The 23,802-nt window shown below is 36.1% G+C and overlaps 1 protein-coding gene across 1 annotated transcript in view; it reads left to right on the top strand.

The window, feature by feature from the left end:
* The window catches only part of LOC138691064 (melanocortin receptor 5-like), a 318,829-nt gene extending 300,439 nt beyond the window's left edge, over positions 1-18,390 (top strand). Inside the window, exon 4 of the mRNA XM_069812739.1 lies at positions 5,547-18,390. Within this exon, the coding sequence (XP_069668840.1) occupies positions 5,547-5,834 (288 nt within the window). The 3' untranslated portion in view covers positions 5,835-18,390. The remainder of the gene's footprint in view (positions 1-5,546) is intronic.
* Positions 18,391-23,802: the final 5,412 nt, after the last annotated feature.

Raw genomic sequence — 23,802 nt, 5'->3', positions numbered from 1 at the left:
ATTATTTATTAATACATCCGCCTGTAATAACAAATGACCATATAGGTCCGGAAAATAATTAAAAAAATGCATATATGGAATAAAGAGAAAAATTAATACAATAGGTAGCAATCATAGTACAATCAATTTAGAAAGTTAAAAAAATTAAACATTATACAAATGATTATGTAAAATGCGTATGGATTTCTTTATGATATTTAAACAAATATTTTTAATATCTTGGGATGTCATAATTATTACATTGTTTTAAAATGTCAGTAGTATATTTATAAGCCGATCCGCGGGCACCAAAAAGCAAACCCCTCACCTCCCATGTGTAACCAATTGCATTATACCTCTCACTCAAGTGAGGAACACATGGGAGGTAAATGACTTGTTTTTCTTGATCAACCACTAAGGCTTGAAATGCACTTTGCACGATAAGAAAAACAAAGTTTGTAAATACTGATAGGCACAAGATTACATAAGAAAACACGCTTATCTCAATTTCGATAAAATGACAGTATTCTTGTAATTCTCACCCCTTCAGTTTGGAGTCAATCATTTTACATTAGACTCAACCATATCATACTGAGCATTTTCAAAGCTTTATCACAAGATAAAGAGATATTTAAAATGTAAGACGAATTTTAAGGCCAGCTTTCAGTGGAGTCCCTAAACCAGTGGCGGTTCCTCGGGGGAGGGAAGGGAGGAACGTCCTCATCACATTTTTCTTCTTTTGAAAATAAATAACAAATAAAATATGTGCCTTGAAATTCAAGGAAGATTCGATAATTTTTAAGTTCACAGCTATAAGAAAATCTCGGTTGATCGAGTTTTAAACGATGCGCGCTCATGTGCTGCTAGAAAACTGTGAGAAGGGTGCGAGATTGTTTGTGTGGAAGAAAGTCAATCCATTCCTCCTTTACTGCAGTAAGCACACATAGACAACAGCGCACTAGCGGCCAGAGAAAGAAGCAGAGTTTTAAAGCGAGTAAATGAACGGAGAGGGAGGAGATCCTCCTCTGAATCAGTCATGGGCGGGAAATAGAAACCAACTGGTCGTACAGCAAGCTCGCTATCGCTGCCATCTAACGATGCTGCATTCAACCAGACTATAACACATCTAGGAGGAGGCACAAAAAAAACAGTTTTAACGCAACGCTATGAAAGACACCATATAAACTTTTTTTTAAATTATAAATCAAAAATATTATTCATTGCACTTTATATAGGCTAAGCTACTATTCATGGTTTGAAACTTTCAAGGATATTTGAAAGTTAAAGTCGGGTTTATATAAAACAAAGAGGAAGTAGTTCTACGTTAGTATCGCAGATCTTTTTGGCCCCTGAAATTAACTTCCATTCATTGTGTACTAGACAGGACAACAGCCAAGTTGTCAGTTTTGTAAAAATATATTTGAAATTGAAAGTAGTACTCCATACTACATTATTTTTAACATAAAAAATTAATTGGCCACCAGCAACTTTGAACAATAATGGTAGTACGACTTTACAAGAACTGATTTTCTTCAAAAGCATGTGATGCTGAACTTTTAAAATGTACATGTGGCAACACAGACCACGTGGGTGGGTGCAGTGTTCTCGCTTTCATTAGATTCTTTCCCATTCCCATTTCCGCGGTTCCGATTACGTGTTAGTAGCTATAGTGTCTTCCAACACGTGTGATGCTGTAGTGTGCTCGAAATAGGCTGCGAGGTGAATTTCCTTGCAATTGTTAATTTATGCAATTATTCAACAATGAATGGAAGTGAAAACATTATATATTTTGCAAAATTTAGGAAACCCAGTTTACAAGAATAGATTATTGCTGTACAGAAGGGAAGACCAACCCCAACACTACCTGGTCTTACATGTATGCATGTTGGCTAATTTGTAGCATGTTTCATTCAAGAAGGTGTCATTTCGTGCTGTAAACTTCTTTCCTCCTCTTAAGAAATACGCAGGAGCCGCCACTGCCCTAAACCTAAACTTATGAAAGGCCCTGTATTATAACGAGATAACACAATGAGAGAATCATGTATATGACGGCGAGCAGGTGCAGTTGATGAATTCAGTCAAGAACGACACATTGAAGCTGAACTACATTTCCAAGAAGCAATAACAACTTGGGAGAAAGTATTAACTGTATCCAATAGAGCATTGAGAATTTTATTAGTACTTGAAATTGAACAACTTTCAGAACAAACTTTAACAACTTGTCTAAAAGATTGCCTCCTACATCAACTGTTACATAACACCTCATTAAATTTCTTTTGAATACAAAACTTAACAGAAAAGTCTTCTGAAGTTTGCATAATGAGGGGAAGGCCTTAGAAGTTAACAAATGTAACTGTTAGATTATTATTATTTAACTCTTTGGGCAGCCGTGGTGTATATATTGTAGAAAATAAAATCACGAGTTACGTTCGAATTACGGCAAATGGCTGATCTTTTTCCCAGTGTTAGTCTGGACATCTGCCTCTCATAATCCAAATTATGGTACCATTATAGTGATTAGAGGCAAGGATCATTACAAAGTTCTCAACTACGAAGCCTTTCTTAATATAGGCTATATACATTCTTTTAATTTATGGTTTATTTAACGACGCTCGCAACTGCCGATGTTATATCAGGTCGCCGGTGTGCTGGAATTTTGTCCCGCAGGAGTTCTTTTACATGCCAGTAAATCTACTGACATGAGCACGTCGCATTTAAGCACACTTAACCTGGGCCGGGATCGAACCCGCAACCTCCAGCACAGAAGGCCAGCGCTATACCGACTACGCTACCCAGGCCGACTACATTTTAATAAGTTATTGATCGATACAAATACAATACGTGACGTAGAATTGAGGGCAACCTAGAGTGGGCTTCTCAGTGAACCAAAAACTGTTAATTAGTGACATACATAGGTTGGTGTGATGATAAATTTTGATGATAATATTGGAAGTCGGCTCTTGATTCTGGTGGGAAATGTGGACTTCCTTCCGAGAGAGTAGTGGACGTACAATATTCTGGTCAAAGAGACATAATTACATACTTCGTCTTTTCGGGATTTACTTCCAAACCGATCGCTTTACTTGCTTCAAGTAAAATTTCCGTGTTTTCCCTAATCGTTTACACATACTGTGTAACGCTAGTGGTAAAGGATTACAATAACTCTAGCTATAAAAAAATACGTACACTGGTAACGTAATGTACAGAACTTCGTATTTTCTCTGCAGCAAAAAAAAAAGCGTGAGAAAGACAGTCGGATAATCCGCCGATCGGTTAATAGGGTGACGGATAATCGGGGTTCTACTGTAGAGTGTTAACTGGTGGACCTGAGGGAAAAAGATCTTTGGGGGGGGGCCGAGACGTAGATGGGAGGATGATATTAAAATGGATTTGAGGGAGGTGGATTAATCTTGCTCAGGATAGGGACCGACGGCGGACTTATGTGAGGACGGCAATGAACCTCCGGGTTCTGTGAACGTCATTTGTGCGAGATCGTGCGTATTTGCTTGCTTTCCGCACAAAACCAATACGCGGTAAGTGTGAAATACCACATTCAGTATTCCCAACCTAACACACATAACAATTTCTCTCTTCTTACCGCTTAAGCGCGACATTCATTTTACTACTTTAGGCTTTTAACATATTATTTTTAGAGACGTTTAACATAGTAAAAATTATAAATTGGAAACTTACCACTGCAATTTCACCTAAATTGCACTGTTAATTATTGTTTTTAAATCTTTGCAAAAATTAAATAAACTCTACAACACCACAAAAATTACTGCATTTGTAATGCAAGTAACATTAAGGAAGCCGTGAAAAAATCAACACGATTCCAGATGCCGATGTTATTACTGCAATATGTTATATAAATAATATTGTTAAAATATTAAAATGAAAAATAAATCATTACATAACCTTACCGTTTGTTTTAAGTTCGCATTTATAGACTGGGGGAAAAAAAAGACAGACGTACAGTATATCACGGCCTGCTGGAGTATAGTAAACACAGAAAACATTTTATAGCAACAATGTTGAAGATAGATATAGGCCTATTTGTTTTCCAAAGTTGCCGTCATTGAACAGAAACCAAGATGGAGATTTCATTGCAACTAATTAGAAGTTCCTCTTTCAGGTATGTAATAAACGATCTTCGCACAAAATAATGTACGATACACGAGCGGTATGTTTGTTTTCATGTTCTCGGAAATTAAAAAAGCTCAACTACGTTTCGCTTTTTCAATCTTGTCCTCGAACATGAAAACGTCCACATACCGCTCTTGTAACGTATATTACTATTGTAAGTAAGCACCAGGGGCGGCTTTCGAAGAGGGGCTGCGGAGCTGCAGCACCCCCAGACATTTGTGGCTCTTGTCTCGTTTTATGTTTGAAAAACATTTATTATACAGTCTCTATTTAGCGGCTCGAATTTTTTTTTAAATTTTGCTCTCAATGACATGCAGGCAATCGTTAGTGAAGTCACTTCCTCTCCTGGTGCTGCCAGAGCGAAACCAGAGACAAGGACTATGGGTGAAGCCACTTCCACCCCTGGAGCTGCCAGTCTCGTCTCGGTTGCTTTGCTCGTTAGTTTTACCCCTCCCCCTGCTATCCCTGGCCATGAATCCAGAGTTTACTGGCGCTGCAAAATTTACAGCAGCTTGTCAGTAGCGCGCAGTTTTAAATAAATTTTCTTTAATGTTGTGAGTATAACAAGTGCAACAATGTTTAATTCTGTACAATATTTACAATCTATTCAGTTCAGTACCTTAACAATTCAGGAGAAATGTGAAATTAAGTGCCCATCAGTTGAATGTCGTAATGGAAAGAGCCGGTAAACAAAATAGCCTACAAAGCTCGCATATTTTTTGCTAATTTATCCAGTATCCCTGCTTTCTTCTCTCGATCTGTATTAGATTAATGTGTTTCAAAGACAATTCCATCAGCTGGGGCAACAAGATGGATTTAAAATAAGAACAGTAAATGTTGTTCATGAGAAGAAGGAGCCATTGCTAGAATGTTTTCAAACCATAATGGAATCTGAAACATCTGACATCACAATAAATGAGGCAAGCGCTCTGGTGCGTACTCTTGAAGATCCTGAATTCAATTTCTGGCTCAGTTTTTTTTTTTCATTTATTGATGTATCATGTATATATATTATACAATCAACTACAACATCGCCAGTTAGATATTTCTAAGGCTCAAATCTGCATATAAAAAATTAAATTATGGTTTATTTAACGACACTCGCAACAGCAGGGGTTATATCAGCGTCGCCGGTGTGACGGAATTTTGTCCTCAGGATTCTTTTAAATGCCAGTAAATCTACTAACATGAGCCTGTCTCATTTAAACACAACTTAAAGATAAGGCGCATGGAACTAATCTTTAAATAAAGTAAGTTGTGAGGTCCACATTACATGGTTGTAAATGTTGACATCAAATATATATATAAAAAATAATATAAAAAATAAAGTAAGTTGCTTGGTTTGTTTCTTAATGCAGCCCCCCCTTAATTCAATACCCACGAGCCGCCATTGGTAAGCACGCTCATGACACTGGTTGCAGATGGCGATCCCCAGGATGCACTCCACGCTGTGCCACTGCTGCTGCCTGCGTCTGGCGGACGGCGACTCGGAGAGCAGCGAGCGCTCGCAACACAGCCACCACCGGATGTCGCAGTACTACACTTCCGGCAACCTGCTGAGGTGCAACACCACCATCTACCGCATGCACTCCTGCCCCACGACGGCGAGCAACGGCAACCCGCAGGCGCAGGAGCTGCTGCAGAGGAAGAGCACTCGGGGGCACTACCACCACCGGCGGAGAAAAGACGACTATAGCACGGACCTGTGAGCCGCGGAGTGCGTGTCCACACGTGAACGGACGAGCGTTTGTAACGCGGCGAAGTGAGTGTCGGAGATGCAAGACATTACGTTATTTATACATAAGCGTAGGTCGACCAAGGTTTATTTACTGACGAAGAGAATGCCAAGTCCTGTTGCTGCTATCCTAGATCATATATGTAACAGATAACTCCTCACTACGTTAAAATCGGCAGCACTTTGAAGAGAACAACCGCCAGGATCGCCACCCATCCGCCGTAAACGAACACAAGATGGCAGCACAGTCGCTAATGCAATTCAAATGGGTATTATGACGTGACTCCTTATGTAACAACTAGATGGCAGCGTAGTAAACCTGACTGTAGGGCTCTGAGTTCTGCAGTCACAACTGGCCTACGTCTATGTTCATGATACAACGGAGTGGGCTATGGAAATTCAGCTCTCCTTGGCAACGGTTTTGTTGTGAATTGTTTTGTATCTTCGTGCGTGTTCATATCACGTCGGGGTCACCAATATTGTAGCTAGAATACAATATACTGAGTAAATGAAACTCAAGAACAGTTTTTATTTCTCGTAAGAAAAGATACAAAACAATTCACAACAAAACCGTTGCCAAGGAGAGCTGAATTTCCATAGCCCACTCCGTTGTATCATGAACATAGACGTAGGCCAGTTGTGACTGCAGAACTCAGAGCCCTACATGACAAAAGTTGTTAACCTCAAAGCCTATAACCCCAACATATCTGTTACATATATAATCTAGGCTGCTATCCAGTCAGTTCAATGACGCACAGAAATACTCGCTTATAGTCACAATCAGCACAATGAAAGACCAACCATTACACGACTTTGTGTGTAAGTACAGTAGAACCTCTATTATCCGTGGTAATGAAGGGGGTGGACTGAACGGTCAAGCGAAAAAATCGAATAATCCATACCATGAAATATTTTCGTAAATTAAGTCAATAATACTTGCATTTCTTAATTTCCTCCGTGTTCTTGTGTTTAACACGCTAGGTAGTGAATCAAAACTTCACTCATTCAATCTGGTTGTCAACGACGGGTTTTTAAGGGGCAAGGAAATTCCTTGTATTGGCTGTCAGCGGAAACATAGGAATAACAGGTCTCGTGTTGTAGATTTACATACTTTATACACTTTACTGTTGGTTTTTGTGAAATCGCGCACAGTTGTAACACCAATCTCGTACTCTGATGCGAGATGATTCACGGTTTCTCTTTCCCCGAACCACTCAATTATTTCCGTTTTTTTTTTTCGGTACTTAACACAACACTTTTCTTTTAATACTCATGGAATATATTTTATATAGAAATTCTACAGTACGGCAACTCTTAACAGCAGATCATACAATGTAAGTGTCAAGGTTTGTAATAACATACTCTAGAAAAAATATGTACTGGTACTAATATAACGTATAATAGTACATATGAAGAAGACAGACTATATATATGTCTGTAGCAAAAAAAAAAAAAAAACAACAAGAGAAAGTTAGTCGGATAATCCAGCAATCGGTTAATAGGGTGACGGATAATCGGGGTTCTACTGTATATATACATATATATATATTATATACAGGGTGATTCACGAGAAGTTACTGCCACTTACGGAGCTTATTTTCGAAGACACTCTGAACAAAAAATGTCATATAAACATGGGTCGTATTCTCAATATTTTCAGAGTTGCACTAATTTCAAGTTGTTTGTAAAATAAGTTTTTTCTTTATTTTTAAGGGTAAACGAATATCAGGAATTTTTTTTTCGATTTTTAACTACAAAATTATATACTTCTTACGCACTTATCACAGCAATTTTTACAAATCACGCCACTCTTGTAAATTCTTTAAAAGACTGTAAATTAGGATGCAAAATTGAATTGTAAAGAATCAAGTTCCTAGAAGTCGTATGATTTGGGCCAATTGTTGTGATAAGTGCGTAAGAATAATGTAAGTTTTAGTTGAAAATTAAAAAAAAAAAAAAAAAAATGTGCACAGCAACTAAGGAATTTCACAACACAGCACATTTTTAGCTTCATAATACTACCCAAATAAAGGAATGATACTTCTGAACAGTTCATTCTCTATTTGTAATATTCTTTTACCCTCCTACAGTGAATGACTACTCTACAAACAGATGAGGATAACAGGCCATAATAGAACTTGGTCCATATCTCAAAATGGATTTCTTTCCGGTCAGATATTCTTGGGAACTTCTTTTCAAGTTTTAATCAGTACTACCTGGTGTGCAAATACGCCATACTTTTATTTAAACACCCTGTATATACAGAATCAACATATATTATTGTATATAACTGTGTAAATTTTGTTTCAGCTGATTGAAACAGCAACTAGATTAAATTTGGAGCGTCTTCAGTCACCTACAGTGGTATGCAGATGTTAAGCACATTTCAACTGTAACCTTCCTCCAAGGTTGACAGTTTACCGCACTTACAGCAAGTTTATCAGAACTATCTCTCTTACTAATGATTGCGAAGGGAACAGTGGCCGGTCCACTGAGAATGAAATCGTTCTTACACAGCCCTAAGAAATCAAGCATGCGGCACGGCGCAGACTGTAGCATTCCACGAGAAACTATGTGGATAATCTTAAACAAGTATTTGGATATCATTTGCAGGTGATGCAGAAGTTATCTGTCAAGGAAAAAACCTTGAAGGAGGGTTACAATTAAAATATGCTTTATACCTTCTCCATACCGTTGTGGGTGACTGGAAGACTTCCACCCATGCAGCGACCTCCTTCGTTGTTCCAAATTCAAACTCGTTGCTATTTCAATCAGTTGCAAAAAAATGTACATAGAAAAGATGTACAAATTCCCCATTTCTGTGGTAACATTTTTTGGAACACCCTATATAAAGTACCGATATAAGATGGAGTTCCGTAAGACTACTCTAAATTAGTTTATGCTCGACCATGCCGAAATGTAGTAATTATACACCTGGTAGCAGTCCTTTAATGCATGTCATTAAAGTACACCTATTCATTAAAGTTCAGGTTTTCGATTATTCTCGGATATGCAATCGAAAGACAACGAGGGAAACGTCACGGAGGTTGGAAATCCAATACTGTCGCAGAAGGTTATGTTCTGTTACTATAATAATTAGCGTTAATTGTAAATAATATTCAAATAAATTCAATTTGTCATCTCGTTTTTCAATTCTAAATCAATTTCCAGGTTATATCAAAATTAGTTCATGTTACATTACATCAAGGTCAATGACATTATTGTTCCTCGGAAAAAATCAATATTTTCGCGTCTGCGCACATCTCACAATTTACGAGGTATTGCACAAGGTCAGTTCCGCTCTTCAGTTAGATGCAAATAAAATGAATAATACTGAATAATTGCAAGTTAGAAAATTGGTCGAGCATAAAAACTCGTATGAAACTCGCCTATAATGGTAATTAAGACGCTCGTATGAAAATTATGAAACTCGCTTGCGCTCGTTTCATAAACAAACATACTTGCGTCTTAATTACTATCATTATATGCTCGTTGCATAATGTACTATAACCAAACTCGTAATATTGGAAAAAAATTATTCAGCGTCTACAAAAAAAACACACATACCTGTACGTTAAAATTTAAGGGAAATGCGTAGAAGTTGGAACTCGCTGAAAGTGTCAAGCCAAAGTTCATTTTTGTATATAACTAATTTATAACAGTATTGATTGTAAATGGAGGACGTTTACTTACTGTTTCCACAAGTTTCCCTTGGTTATACTAAAGAAGAGTGCGGGGCGAAGAGAAGATCCGAACTGCTATCCCTGCAAATGCAGACTTCGCTCTGCTCCTCTCTGAACAGTGTGCTCAAAATCAACTTAGTGTCACCTCTGTTAACTGTAACGGATTATACTAATCTAGTTTGTGTCACTTGTGTTAACTATGTTGTACTCTGTCAGAAGACCCACCGACAATATTCTGTGATGAGGGTAAATATACGGGACCAGAGAAGCAAGAAAAGTGGAAGACACTATACAGGGTGTAAACTCTATAAACTGCCAAAATTATATAGACAGTACAGATCGTCTACTGAACAAAATGTCTAGTGAAATTTAATTATTTATTAGTATTTAATTTTAATTTGCAAAATACTATGTTTTTAAGACTGATAGTGGTTTAATTTATTCGTTTACGTTTAAACTGAAAGTGAATGCCACTACCAGTGACCTTGCGCCCAACATATAGTAAAAACCAGGGGCGGCTTTTGGAGTAGTGCCAGTGTGCCATGGCACCGTCAATGAAATAAACAAAAATAATATCCTAAAAAGCAGTTGTAATAGTTTATTTCTACATTTTTATTCGTATTTCATCTGAACGAGCGCGCGCACAGATCGGGACGCACTCTTGCAGCGTTTTTCCGAACTTTGGAGCCACTTCTGTGTGGCACTGCTTCACTGTACAAAAGGCTACTGATTCTAGTTTATATACGTTTCTTATGGCAGACTATGAGCCGAATTCAGTTTGACTCAGTAGTTAATATTCCGCCCGCTAGAGCACAGTAATGCAGAAATTTCGCTAGATGGCAGGGTTGTTGGAGACGTTAGGAAGGGAACCATCAACCGCAGACTTGCACGAAAACACAAGTTAAAGTTCCGCGCCAAATGTTAATGTAATGTTGCCAATTCAAAACTAATGCACATAACTTGGATTTGAATGTGTAAAGTATTATCCGTTTAACTATATTGAATGCAGAGATAGTCATGGTTCTTTTTAGAAAGATAAATATTTTTTTCATATTATGTAACTCTGTTTGTTAATGTTGTGTAATATTTGTTTTATTTTTCGGCAACTAAATATCGCTACACTGTTGGAATAGTATTTATGCTTTTGTTAACGATAGGCTACATGAGATCTATGCAGGACATGAACATGTGTTATTCAGGCCGCTGCCTTGGATTCATCGGCCTGTTAAATAAAATGCAAACGTGTTCGTTTATTATCTATATCACTGTTTATCTCGTGTGTTTTTGCCAGTAATTTTATTAGTTATAAAAGTTATTTGTATTTGACTAACAATACTGCGAAAGTTTTGATTATCTGTATCTGTAAATTTCGTTATTAGTTTCGGAAATGTTATTGTAACTGTTACTAGATGCATTATTAACTGCACACCTGGTAAAATAGCTGGTTCAATTAATGTGTTTTATTTAACATAATGTAAACGTGAGCTGCGATTATCAGTTTCACTTGGGTAATTTGCGTAAAACCTTTTTTCATTTTTGGCACCACCACCAGAATGCCTCAGCGGCCGCCACTGGTAAAAACAATACAGTAACAAACGACTGCTTCAGTACGTATCGGGCAAAGTAAATGTCTATTCTCATTTTAAAAAAGACCAAAAAAAAACATTTTTCCTGAGCAAACCTTAACAGTTACAGACAAACATTATTTGACTTTTTCTTCAGTTATTTATGCTTTATCGCTAGTATTTGTTGGCAGTTTATATCGTTTACGCCCTGTATAGAGTGTTTCATGTAGCATGACCTGCACTTCAGGAATCAGTTTTATAGGTAGAAATTGTCATATAAACATAGGTCCGATGATCAATATTTAAGGGAAGACGGTTGTTATGGTATATGAAAAATAAGAAAAAAAACGCCTGAAATCAGATTACTATAGATTTGGTCCTAATAATACTAGCTTTTTGAAAATTTTTTAGCTCAATAAGGGAACGTTTTGCTATTGAATGAACCTAGAATCGTTATTATCCACTGCAATGTAAACTAGTAATCATTTTTTTTATTTAAAAATATTTTTAGATTCATTCCGTTGGTACACTTTTTTCAGGAATTATTTATCTTGAGTTTATGAAAATTTTGGGCGTATTAATACATATGTGACAGTCTAAATGACGCAGTTATTTTAAAATATCTTAAAAAAATCTAATTTGTATCCATTTTTCTAGAAGAGAGAAAGTCATTATTTTAAACGTCGAATATTCATTTGAGCCCTATTATTAAAATAATGGACATATTAAAATTATATTGTATGGTTTTAATTTAGTGTCCTCTGACAACAAGTGGTTCAAATTGAATTACCTTCAGAACTATATAAAATTAATAAAGTGCACCAATAAATGTACAGTGATGTAATAATGATAATACTTACTTACAAATGGCTTTTAAGGAACCAGGAGGTTCATTGCCGCCCTCACATAAGCCCGCCATCGGTCCCTATCCTGTGCAAGATTAATCCAGTCTTTATCATCATATCCCACCTCCCTCAAATCCATTTCAATATTATCCTCCCACCTACGTCTCGGCCTCCCAAAATGTCTTTTTCCCTCCGGTCTCCCAACTAACACTCTATATGCATTTCTGGATTCGCCCATACGTGCTACATGCCCTGCCCATCTCAAACGTCTGGATTTAATGTTCCTAATTATGTCAGGTGAAGAATACAATGCGTGCAGTTCTGCGTTGTGTAACTTTCTCCATTCTCCTGTAACTTCATCCCGCTTGGCCCCAAATATTTTCCTAAGCACCTTATTCTCAAACACCCTTAACCTATGTTCCTCTCTCAGAGTGAGAGTCCAAGTTTCACAACCATACTGAAGAACCGGTAATATAACTGTTTTATAAATTCTAACTTTCAGATTTTTGGACAGCAGACTGGATGATAAGAGCTTCTCAACCGAATAATAACACGCATTTCCCATATTTATTCTGCGTTTAATTTCCTCCTGAGTGTCATTTATATTTGTTACTGTTCCTCCAAGATATTTGAATTTTTCCACCTCTTCGAAGGATAAATCTCCAATTTTTATATTTCCATTTCGTACAATATTCTGGTCACGAGACATAATCATATACTTCGTCTTTTCGGGATTTACTCCCAAACCGATCGCTTTACTTGCTTCAAGTAAAATTTCCGTGTTTTCCCTAATCGTTTGTGGATTTTCTCCTAACATATTCACGTCATCCGCATAGACAAGAAGCTGATGTAACCCGTTCAATTCCAAACCCTGCCTGTTATCCTGAACTTTCCTAATGGCATATTCTAAAGCGAAGTTAAAAAGTAAAGGTGATAGTGCATCTCTCTGCTTTAGCCCGCAGTGAATTGGAAAAGCATCAGATAGAAACTGACCTATACGGACTCTGCTGTATGTTTCACTGAGACACATTTTAATTAATCGAACTAGTTTCTTGGGAATGTAATAATGATAATAAAACTTTGAAATTTAAAAATTAATTTCTAGCTTGTCTACCATGTAGATAACAAGCATTCTAGGTTAATCCAACAGCAAAAAAGTCTTCATTCACCACAAAATATTTCAAAGCTACAACTGTTCGTGTCCTAAGAAATAATGAGCAGGTGTCAGCAGAATTGAAGAGAATCAATTAAATATAGACAAGAAAGATTATTAAAAATAATGTGTCAAACATAAAATAAGCATATATCAGTCTGAAACAAAATTTTCAAATATTCCTCCTTTCACTTCAACGCATTTGGCATTTGTGAATCGCGCGCGTAGCATTTCGTAGCTCAGCACGGCTGATAAGAGCAGCAGCGTTCAGAATACGGACAAATAACTTGTCACTTGAATATTGTTTGGGCTACTACTAAAAAGAAAAAACAGTGAGGGAAGGGAGGAACTGTCATGTTGATAATACATACTTCGCCTTGTCTCTAAAGGGACATTTTACATTTTAAGATTACTATACAAATGATATTAGGCCTACTCATCGACAGCTGATACCACCAGATCTGACTTGTCATAAACATATCCCGGCATTTCAAATCACAGCAGAACCCAACTCTCCTTAGTGCACGCCCCACTGTTTGTATTAAGACACGAACAAGTTACAAGCCTGGTTCACAGTACAACGTATAAAGTTTTGCAAATAAAAAATTATGTTAAATGGACCTATGTTCATGTTAAACACTTTGTATACATGTAATGTAACGTTGGAGTCTTACGAAGAAGTTGACCAACAATTAATCCTGTCTTAAGTTTCATCATCATCATCATCATCATCATCATCATCATCATCATCATCAGGGCCAGGTTTTTTTTGTTATTATTACCGAAACGAAATGTGACAGATGCACTTAGAAGTATATCGATGATATTGAACAGCAACCTGGTATGTCAAAAAAAGATGAACGAATGAGATTTCACTTTATCCTATAAAAAAAGTCTCTCCGAATCTTCTGCCAACACATCTTATGTTCTGGCACGGATACATACTTCACAAGAAGATATTTAAATAGCCATTTCTCAGACAACTGTTCGCTATCAAAACATTAATTTTTTTTTTTTCGCTCTCCTATAAATTTCAAAATTTTGCTGGTCAACACAATCGATATTCAGATTTTACCATACACTAAGCTGTTTCTGCGAAAAATCTTCATTTCCGCGATAAAAACGAAAAAGAACGTCTTACAAATTATTCTAAAGAAATAGAATACCTATATTACTTTTGAAGATGTTATTTTCAAAAGAGTAGGGAGACAAATTATTGTTTCGGAATTATGCTATTCTCTTTAATGGCCTACAACAGGACCACTGATGACTGGTTTTTTTTTATATAAAACTGAGTTAACAATAAGGCTGATTCACCAAGAGTACAATTATTATTATTATTATTATTATTATTATTATTATTATTATTACTAACAGCTTTATTTCGTCATGAATGTTGTGTATAACATTATTCTAATTAAGATTTTAAGATTGTACAAGGGGCAATCAGTAAGTTTCCGGACTGCTTTGAATGTAGGCAACACATAGGGCATATGAAATGTCATTTTTTTATTTTACTGGGTTATTTTACGACGCTGTATCAACATCTAGGTTATTTAGCGTCTGAATGAAATGAAGGTGATAATGCCGGTGAAATGAGTCCAGGATCCAGCACCGAAAGTTACCTAGCATTTACTCGTATTGGGTTGAGGGAAAACCCCGGAAAAAACCTCAACCAGGTAACTTGCCCCGACCGGGATTCGAACCCGGGCCACCTGGTTTCACCGCCAGACGCGCTGACCGTTACTCCACAGGTGTGGACGACATATGAAATGGAGAAGTTACATAGAACCATGGAAACGCCTGGAATCTACACTAAATGCATCACTTGAAAGACAGAGTAGAAGACTAGCCATAAGGCGTATGTGGCGAGATTCCAGGAAAAATCGCAATAGGTCCTTGACATGATTGCACAAAATCACGTGTATAAGCTCAGTTCTTAAAGACAATCTGATGCTGTCTGATAGTTTAACTCAACAGGCATGAAGCAATGATCTTCAGTAACACGCGCATGTATGTTTATCGGTACAATAAATACAAGTGCAGTTCGGAAATGTGTTGATTACACCTTGTACATTTTTTTTGGTTGGTTACTTAATGACGCTGTATCAACTACTGTGTTATTTAGCGTCGATGAGATTGGTGATAGAGAGATGGTATTTGGCGAGATGAGGCCGAGGATTCGCCATAGATTACCTGGCATTCACCTTACGGTTGAGGAAAACCTCGGAAAAACCCAACCAGATAATCAGCCCAAGCGAGGATCGAACCAGCGCCCAAGCGCAACTTCAGACCGGCAGGCAAGCGCCTTAACCGACTGAGCCACGCCGGTGGCTACAGCTTGTACATTAGTGTATGCCATTATATGGTGAAATAGAAATAATCATGAAATTACTGTCACATTTTTGACAATAAGTCGATATTGTATTAATTTTTCCCGAAACATTCGAAAATTTTTCACCAAAAGAAACCTGGTCCTGATCGTAATCACCACCCTTTTACGGATTTTGACTGCTGAACCGCTTCGATTATGAGAGTTTCGTTCCTGGTAGAAAAAAAGTAATTTTAAATTGTTATAATCATAAAATCTAAAGGAATTCCTTTTTTTTTTTTAATCAAGTGCTTTGCAGCAGGGTCACCCACAAGCAAATTGTTATATTAATGACCTATCACTCAAATTTTAATCTTGACAAAGTGCTGTACTGCGAAATTATCAACCTCATTTTATGTGAGTAAAGGATTACACTAATGACCTATAAATCACATCCCACTCGCATTGTCCCACGACATTGTGAACCTCACAATATGTAAGCAAAGAACTACGCCAACGTCCCGCCGATTATATCTTTACATACGAACTTCCGGTATTTCGCTACACCATACCTGATTGTTCTCGGGGTTTTACGACCACCTGGAGTGATTGTATCAAGCTACTACTCCCACATTAAGACATTTATCATATAAAGTCGTGTGCTGCAGAGAAAAGTGAAGTGTTTCGAGTCGCAAGGATTGTCCGGAAGAAATTTTAAAAAGTGACAAGGAAATGTAAGAAAGACAACCGGTAGGAAATCCAAGCGTGTTCGACAAACTCAAGTGAGTTCAATTTTGAAGCCATGGAATAAAAGTTTAAGGAACGGAAAGTAAAAATTAAATCGAGAAATGAAGATAAACAATAAGGAAATGTTGGCAACTTATAAGAATGTTTTAAAAGTGTGCAAAAAAAAAACAAAAAACAAAAAAAGTCGGTAACTGATGCCAACGGAAAAGTGTTTCAAATTGCTGCAAAGATTCGTGTTGACAATTTTTGTGTAAGGAATGGCTGCACATGACAAAATATTCTGCGAAAGCAGAAATGTTGACGAGTGAAAGGTTATTAAAATACAAACATTTATTGAATATCACTTCCCTTAAAGACAGATTTTTTAATGAACTAAACATGATCGCTTTGTAAGAGTTTCACTACACCTGAATTAAGAGCAAAGTAATATTTGATGCAATGCAGGGCGAAAAATACTTTTTTATCTACGTTGTGTAATTGCAAATCAATTATATCTTTCGATATAATGATTTATACCTCCAAAACAGTGCACGTAAATAGCATATAAGTATATCTTATGTTGTAAGACCTAAGGTCGAATGGGGTAAGTGAAATACAAAGATTGTGCTTCAGAGTAATGCTCCAAAATAAGAACAGTTATTTTATTTTATTTTTATTTTTTTTTAGAGAGAGAAATTGTATTGAGAAGTTCTTTAAGCGAGAAATGAAGTGAAATTTCTTCAATTTCATTTTTTTCTTTAGGGCCTAATATTAATACCTGATGTCTATTTAATATGTACACGAAGTTTCAATAATTTTCGTCCATACAATCAGCAGCTTTTGTAGCCATTTTAAATATTTGCACAATTTAAACGGTATAGATATCAAAACTTTAAAATCATATTATCGGCTTTAATTTTTTTGTAACTGTTCGTCTTTTACAATCCACTGTATTTTCTCCCACACATACTGTCCTAGAACAACAATTATTTGTGACTGGAAACTAAACTGTGGTTAACACTAAAACAGAAAGATTTTTGTGGGTTTAAAAAATTATAATAATTTCAATGTAAAAAAATGCACAAAATTTTGACACTTTTATTTTTGTTTTTCAAACTTAAGTCTTTTTTTAATGTATGACCTAATACAATTCATGGATCTTAATTGAATCGTTGGGAAACCATAACAAAAAAATTCAGTGCAAAATCTTCAATTTTCAGAGAGAAGATACATTTGTAGAAAAACTTTTCGCGTTAAAGAAAAACATTCTTTGCTTGTACAGTTTTAGATTGATTCGTTTCGAAATTGGTATGTTCATAATGTTAAGATGCACTAGTGTACCAAATTTCAAGTTTCTGCCATTACCTCGGTCCTGATGATTTCATTATTATTTTAAAAGACTGTCTGTAGGCTACATTTTGACCGCCATTTGAGAGAAGTGTAATCTATACATAAATAAACACAATTGTAGTGTAATTCCGTTTGTGAATCTCTTGTCTTGTCTTTGATTTTCTTATCACAGACTTGATTTTGGAAATTTTCGCACAAATACGCACTTTCACCATTCTTGATGGTGGAAAAGTGCTTTTAGACATCTATGTACAGCGATTTTTCCTAAACTACTGCATGCCGAACTTATCAGCGAACGCTGTACATGAAATGTAACAATTTTGTGAAAAAATTATAGGTATTTATTTCAAATCAAACCCATGCAATGGTAAGTTAATCTCAAACAAATCCAAAGATTTCATCTGCGATTTTTCATTACGTAGAATAATTGACAGAATGAGATGACGAAGTATCGAGGTAAAAAATACTTTCCTGAGAGAAATTTATTATTACATACAGAATAATTACTTTATACTTTTCATTACGAATTTTCTAAGTCCCAAAAACTCGTAAGGCTACATCAAGCCATATACAGAAGCACAGACAAACAGATGAGCAGAAGGTGCCTATCCCTTGTCGTAAACATGTTCCAGTAAACGGATGGATAGAAAGATGGGCGGATGGATGGATGGGATGGGTGTAAATGGTCTTATAGTAACCCCAGTGCCACTTACCCCATTTGACCTTATCGAAAATTGAGTATGTAAGATGTCATATTTACTTAAATGTTTATAACAAGTGCATTCATTGTTATCCATTAAAAAAAAACACGATAATATTCATAATAGCACAAAGCTGGCAAAATACGGTGTGTCTGTCTAGAAACCTTACACAATACACAATTAATTTATAAAAGTTGTCAAGCAGCTTGTCAAGTAATTATTACTTGTTCACTGATATGTCTATTGTTTCAGTTGTTTCTGTTTTCAGTTCGTGTCACAACCCAACAATGTGTACTGTACCTTGTCGCCTGAAGCATTTATGCTTTTATGGTATCCCATATTGCTAGGAAATGTATACTTGTATAGGGGAAGACAGGGCAAATATCTGACGGGTAAATGTACTCATATTTCACACAATTAATGCCTATTGCAATGGTTCTCAAATAAAACTTAAATTCGAGATGTATTCAGAAAGATTATTGTAAAGTGATTCAACTGCCGAAGTTCATTCGCGCACAGAGGCAAATTCGGTAAACTTAACAACAACAAAAAAAAGAGTAAAATTCAGTAAATTTCAATGTACACTCAATAATTCAAAACAAACATTGTAATCAAACACAATCATATTTTTTTTAAATTGAATTACTTCAAAAAGTAGCTAACAGATTTCGAACAATAAATCATTATTTTACAGGAAAAATGAAGAATTGTAAATTAGGTTCATATTTTACATAAAATATATCTATTGGAAGCCTCTACAGTGTCTAAAATGCCTATATGACATAAAATAGAGCTTATTTCATTCTTTTTGCACCTGAATTTTCATACTCGCTATCATTTTTTTTACAATCAAGATCGTTAGTTTTCCAATAAGTGAACAGTTTTTGTAGTGTTGGAGAACAACTGTTCAACAGTGTTGTCAACTCTACAAATTTATCCGTATATGTGCAAGTTTTCAACGAAATTTAGGGTATATGAATTTATTTTTCCATGAACTTCATTTACTTACTTAACATTACACATTTTCACTGGCGCTATTCTAAAAACGTCGTTGGTTCTTGTTTGAAGTTAAACAATGAAGTGAAAAAATTTCCAATCATTAATTTGCATATTTCGCCATTTGTAAATTTAATTACAGATCCAATGCTGAACTGTAAACATTTGAACAAAGCTCTGATCCCCTCGCTGGGAACTCCACCGCTCGTTAGATCTCAAGGTATTTCCTACTGACACTATACAAAGATTGTTTTCTTCATAAAAATATATTCTAATGGGAAAAATCCCAAGTTTGATAACACAAAACTTGAAAAATACGTATTGTATTGTAATAAAAATTATTTGTGAAACTGGTCGCAATTCAGCACCCTCTAACCAGGTCTCTTTCTACGAAAGGCTAACAAAATATTTCACATGTTCAATATGCCCCGTCTTCCCCTAATCTCAATAAGGCGCAAGATAGAAAATATCAGGTGACACTACTGTTGTTACTAGACATCGGATGTGTAGGAAAATACCTATTTTATACTAATTAAAGTTTTGAGTATCTGAAAGTAAATATGCACTAATCACAAAAGATGAAGCAACCTAAGTTTTATATCATCAATTTTTGTCTGTTTTTCAGAAATGTCATTTGCATTGTTAATTTATTTTGTAATCTTTCAACTTAGGTATTAGAACTCTTTTTCTCCAAGTATAGAAGCCACAAGAAAATAACAAAAAAATTTTTTTTACCTATCAGATGTGAATCATCCATTTCCAGACACAGCTCGTCAGTGAGAGTACTAAACGGTAAACTACAAAAAGTGGATTCACTTGTTCCTTCCTTTTCAGTTTTATGCACCTCCACATTTTAGAGCATGTTCTAGAAGTTGCGTTATTTATTTCCAGGAGATTTTAACGCAAGGTAAGGAGAGGAACTTCTATTCTTGTAAGGTGAGTTCTAGTAAATTTTGACGTTTGATATTTATTGCTATTATTCAGTATTAAAAAAGAGAGAGCGGTACTGAAGAATATGTAGTGACGTAATGAAGTTCTTATCTCATGCAAAATGAGTGGGATAAGAAACTTTTATCTCACAGGCATAGACAAATATTTATAACATAAAGATTTTCAATTAACACTTTTCATATATTATAAGCATTTCTTTTACATTTTTTATTAAAACTCTCATCTGTTAAATATAAATCAATGCGTATTCTGGATAGGTCTCTATGCATAATGCCGCAAACTGTAACGGGTAGCATGTACCATAATGTGCTATTTTTGTTAAAAAGAGGTAGGTATTAATAAGTGTTTAATTAGTTACATATTATATAGCCAATATTAAATGCATTATTTATTACATATTTGACATGAAGTTCCGTTCAAATTCTTTTGTGCGAGATCGTGCGTATTTGCTTGTTTTCAGCACAGAACCAATACGCGGTAAGTGTGAAATACCACATTCAGTATTCCCAACGTAACACACACAACAATTTCCCTCTTCTTACCGCTTAAGCGCGACATTCATTTTACTGCTTCAGGCTTTTAACATATTATTTTTAGAGACGTTTAACATAGTAATAATTATAAATTGGGAACTTACCACTGCAATTTCACCTAAATTGCAATGTTAATTATTGTTTTTAAATATTTGCAAAAATTAAATAAAGTCTACTACTCCACGAAACTTATTGCATTCCTGATACAAGTAACATTAAGGAAGCCGTGAAAAAAATCAACGAGATTCCAGATGCCAATGTTATTACTGCAATATGTTATATAAATAATATTGTTAAAATATTAAAATGAAAAATAAATCATTACATAACCTTACCGTTTGTTTTAAGTTCGCATTTATAGACTGGGGGAAAAAAGGACAGACATATATCACGGCCTGCTGGAGTATAGTAAACACAGAAAACATTTTATAGCAACAATGTTGAAGAAAGATATTTTGGTGTTCCGAAGTTGGCGTCATTAAACAGAAACCAACATGGAGATTTCATTGCAACTAATTAGAAATTCGTCTTTCAGGTATGTAATAAACGATCTTCGCACAAAATAATGTACGATACACGAGCGGTATGTTTGTTTTCATGTTCTCGGAAATTAAAAAAGCTCAACTACGTTTCGCTTTTTCAATCTTTTCCTCGAACATGAAAACGTCAACATACCGCTCTTGTAATGCATATTACTATTACAGAGTTGGTCTTTTTAATTCGTGCCTTAACACCCGATATCTAGTGATATTTTATATTCTAAGTTTCACGTAACATGGATTTTAATCAAACGTTGGCTGTTCTTTATTCAAAATTCAGCCTTGCTTCCTCTATATTTGATCAAGATATTCCCACGTAGTATCCTCGTTGGTTTATAAACCCGCGAAGCCAGCTGTTTCAGCTACGAGACAAATCTAATAATATTTCGCTAAACGTTTATAAAAATCTAGTGTCTATCTACAAATTACTATTATACTCTACACACCAGCAACAGTATTTATCTGAAAATCCTCAAGCTACTCTGAAAAGCTCAGAAAAATCTCTAATGAGTGCTAAATTATCCCTCTTTTCACTCAAAGCTTATAATGGTTTCCCGTAGAGCTGTTAACAGATGACAATAAAATGGTTCCACGTAGAGTGCTAGAAGATAGCAATTAATTTCGCGGAACAGCCTAGTAAAATTCATAACTATACATTAATTAATTAATTAATTAATTCATTCATTCATTCATTCATTCAGCCCATGGTTCCAGTGTCGAAACACAGGTACCTCCTAGCGGAAGTTTCAGTGTCTACAAGGAATTCGACAGAGAGCAGATGGGCAAGTAAAAAGCTCAAGCTCATCGCCTCAAACAGCATCTAGTATGCAACTATGATATTACCAGGTTGCGAGAGAGGAGAAATTTAGTCCACAGGCTCTAATTTAGGTTTGTATATTTCTAACGTGCCGGAACACTCAGATACGGGACACACGGCTTAAAGTCCCTCCCGAGGGACTTGCGCTCCGGATTTTTAAGTCCTGAAAAATTCATCGACGCCAGCCGAGTTTGAATCCGCAATCCTTGGGTCTAGAGGAGATGCATACGTCAGTCACGTAAATATCGTCATGTTCAATTTGCTCTAAGTTTGGACTTCCTTCCCGAATTTTTTCGAAAATCGATTATGTTTACAAGAATTTGTCCTGGTTTTTAACGTGAAGGTAGCTCTGTCTGTCTGCTTCACATACATGGGAGCGTACTATACTTGGTTTGATCATTTCACATGTTTGATACTGACTTTTTGTCGTGAGGGATACACCAATACATTTTTTCTGATAAATTTGTTTTAAAATTAAACAATTCCACTTAATTTTTGTGGAAATATTTGCTTGCACGCAACAAATATGCGCTACTTCAGCTTTTAATGACGAGCAACTACATAACACTTGGTTACATCAAGAGCGGTAGGCCTACTTAATTCTGGGCAGATAACAGAGGCACAATAAGTCAAACTGCTTCGGTGTAAAAGAAAATCACAACAGACGGGAAAAGTCAGGAGTGAATGTTAGCAACGGGAGCTAGTTAAAAACCTTATTTACACAAAATAAAACGCTGTCACTTTTTTCATGAAGATGGCTACATTCATGGTAAGGTACGTTAAGATACGGTCACACGGCGCTACTTTTGCAGCGCTGCAATATAAAAAACTGCGCAACTCTCGTACTGCAACGTGTGAACAACGGTGCAACCCGAAAAGTAGCGGCTGCCGAACCTGCTGCCCGCTACTTTTTCATGTTGCGCGCAGCTTAAAAGTAGCGACGTGTGAAATGAACAGGGTTCTCAGGGTTGCAGCCGCAGCATTTTTGATATCGGTTTTGTTGAAACTTTTGCTGCGGTTGCGACCAGTGTTACCACCCAAATGTGTCAATGATACTTTTATTGCTTGGATATATTTTAATGTCAGATGTGATGAAAATAAATTATTTGTAACAGTTATTAAATACACAACACAGTCTGAGCATATTTGCTGACGATATAATTCATTTTTTTTAATTTTCCGAGCGTAGTTTCAAACAGGAGGGTTGCCAACATTGATTAGGCTACGTGAATATGCTGTTAGTTATCATTTAAGTATATAGGCGTTTTTAAAAGCTTTATAGTAAAAATAATGCCAATTTCTGAAAACTAGTTAGGACAGAAAAGCAAATAATAGATAAGTAAGCTTTCGCATGAGTTTCTTAATAATGCGAACATACCACAAAATGTATATTGAGGAGTCAACAGGAGATGGAATCCTGCAGCATGACTGCGGCTGCAAAAGTAGCGCCTTGTGTGTGAACAGACTCGCAACCTCCAGTTGCAACTTTTGCAGCACTCGGGTTGCGCAGCACGAAAAGTAGCGTGCAGCGCGCTACTTTTGGCTTACGTGTGAACACGACACGCAACTTTTGCAGCTGCAGTACAGAAGTTGCGCAGCAAAAGTAAAGACGTGTGACCGTACCTTTACATTTACGTAGATTGAACGTGACACTCTGAAGGTTATTGACGCAATCGAGAAAAAAGGAAAGATTATACACCACATCAGGCACAACGATTCCTCCCGAAACAAAGGCTATTGCAAGAAATTAATTAAGTCTATGTAACACGTGC

Source organism: Periplaneta americana, chromosome 16, assembly GCF_040183065.1.
Source record: "Periplaneta americana isolate PAMFEO1 chromosome 16, P.americana_PAMFEO1_priV1, whole genome shotgun sequence".
Classification (NCBI taxonomy): domain Eukaryota; kingdom Metazoa; phylum Arthropoda; class Insecta; order Blattodea; family Blattidae; genus Periplaneta; species Periplaneta americana.
Note: the sequence above shows the minus strand (reverse complement) of the source record. Positions and strands in the feature narration are given on the sequence as shown.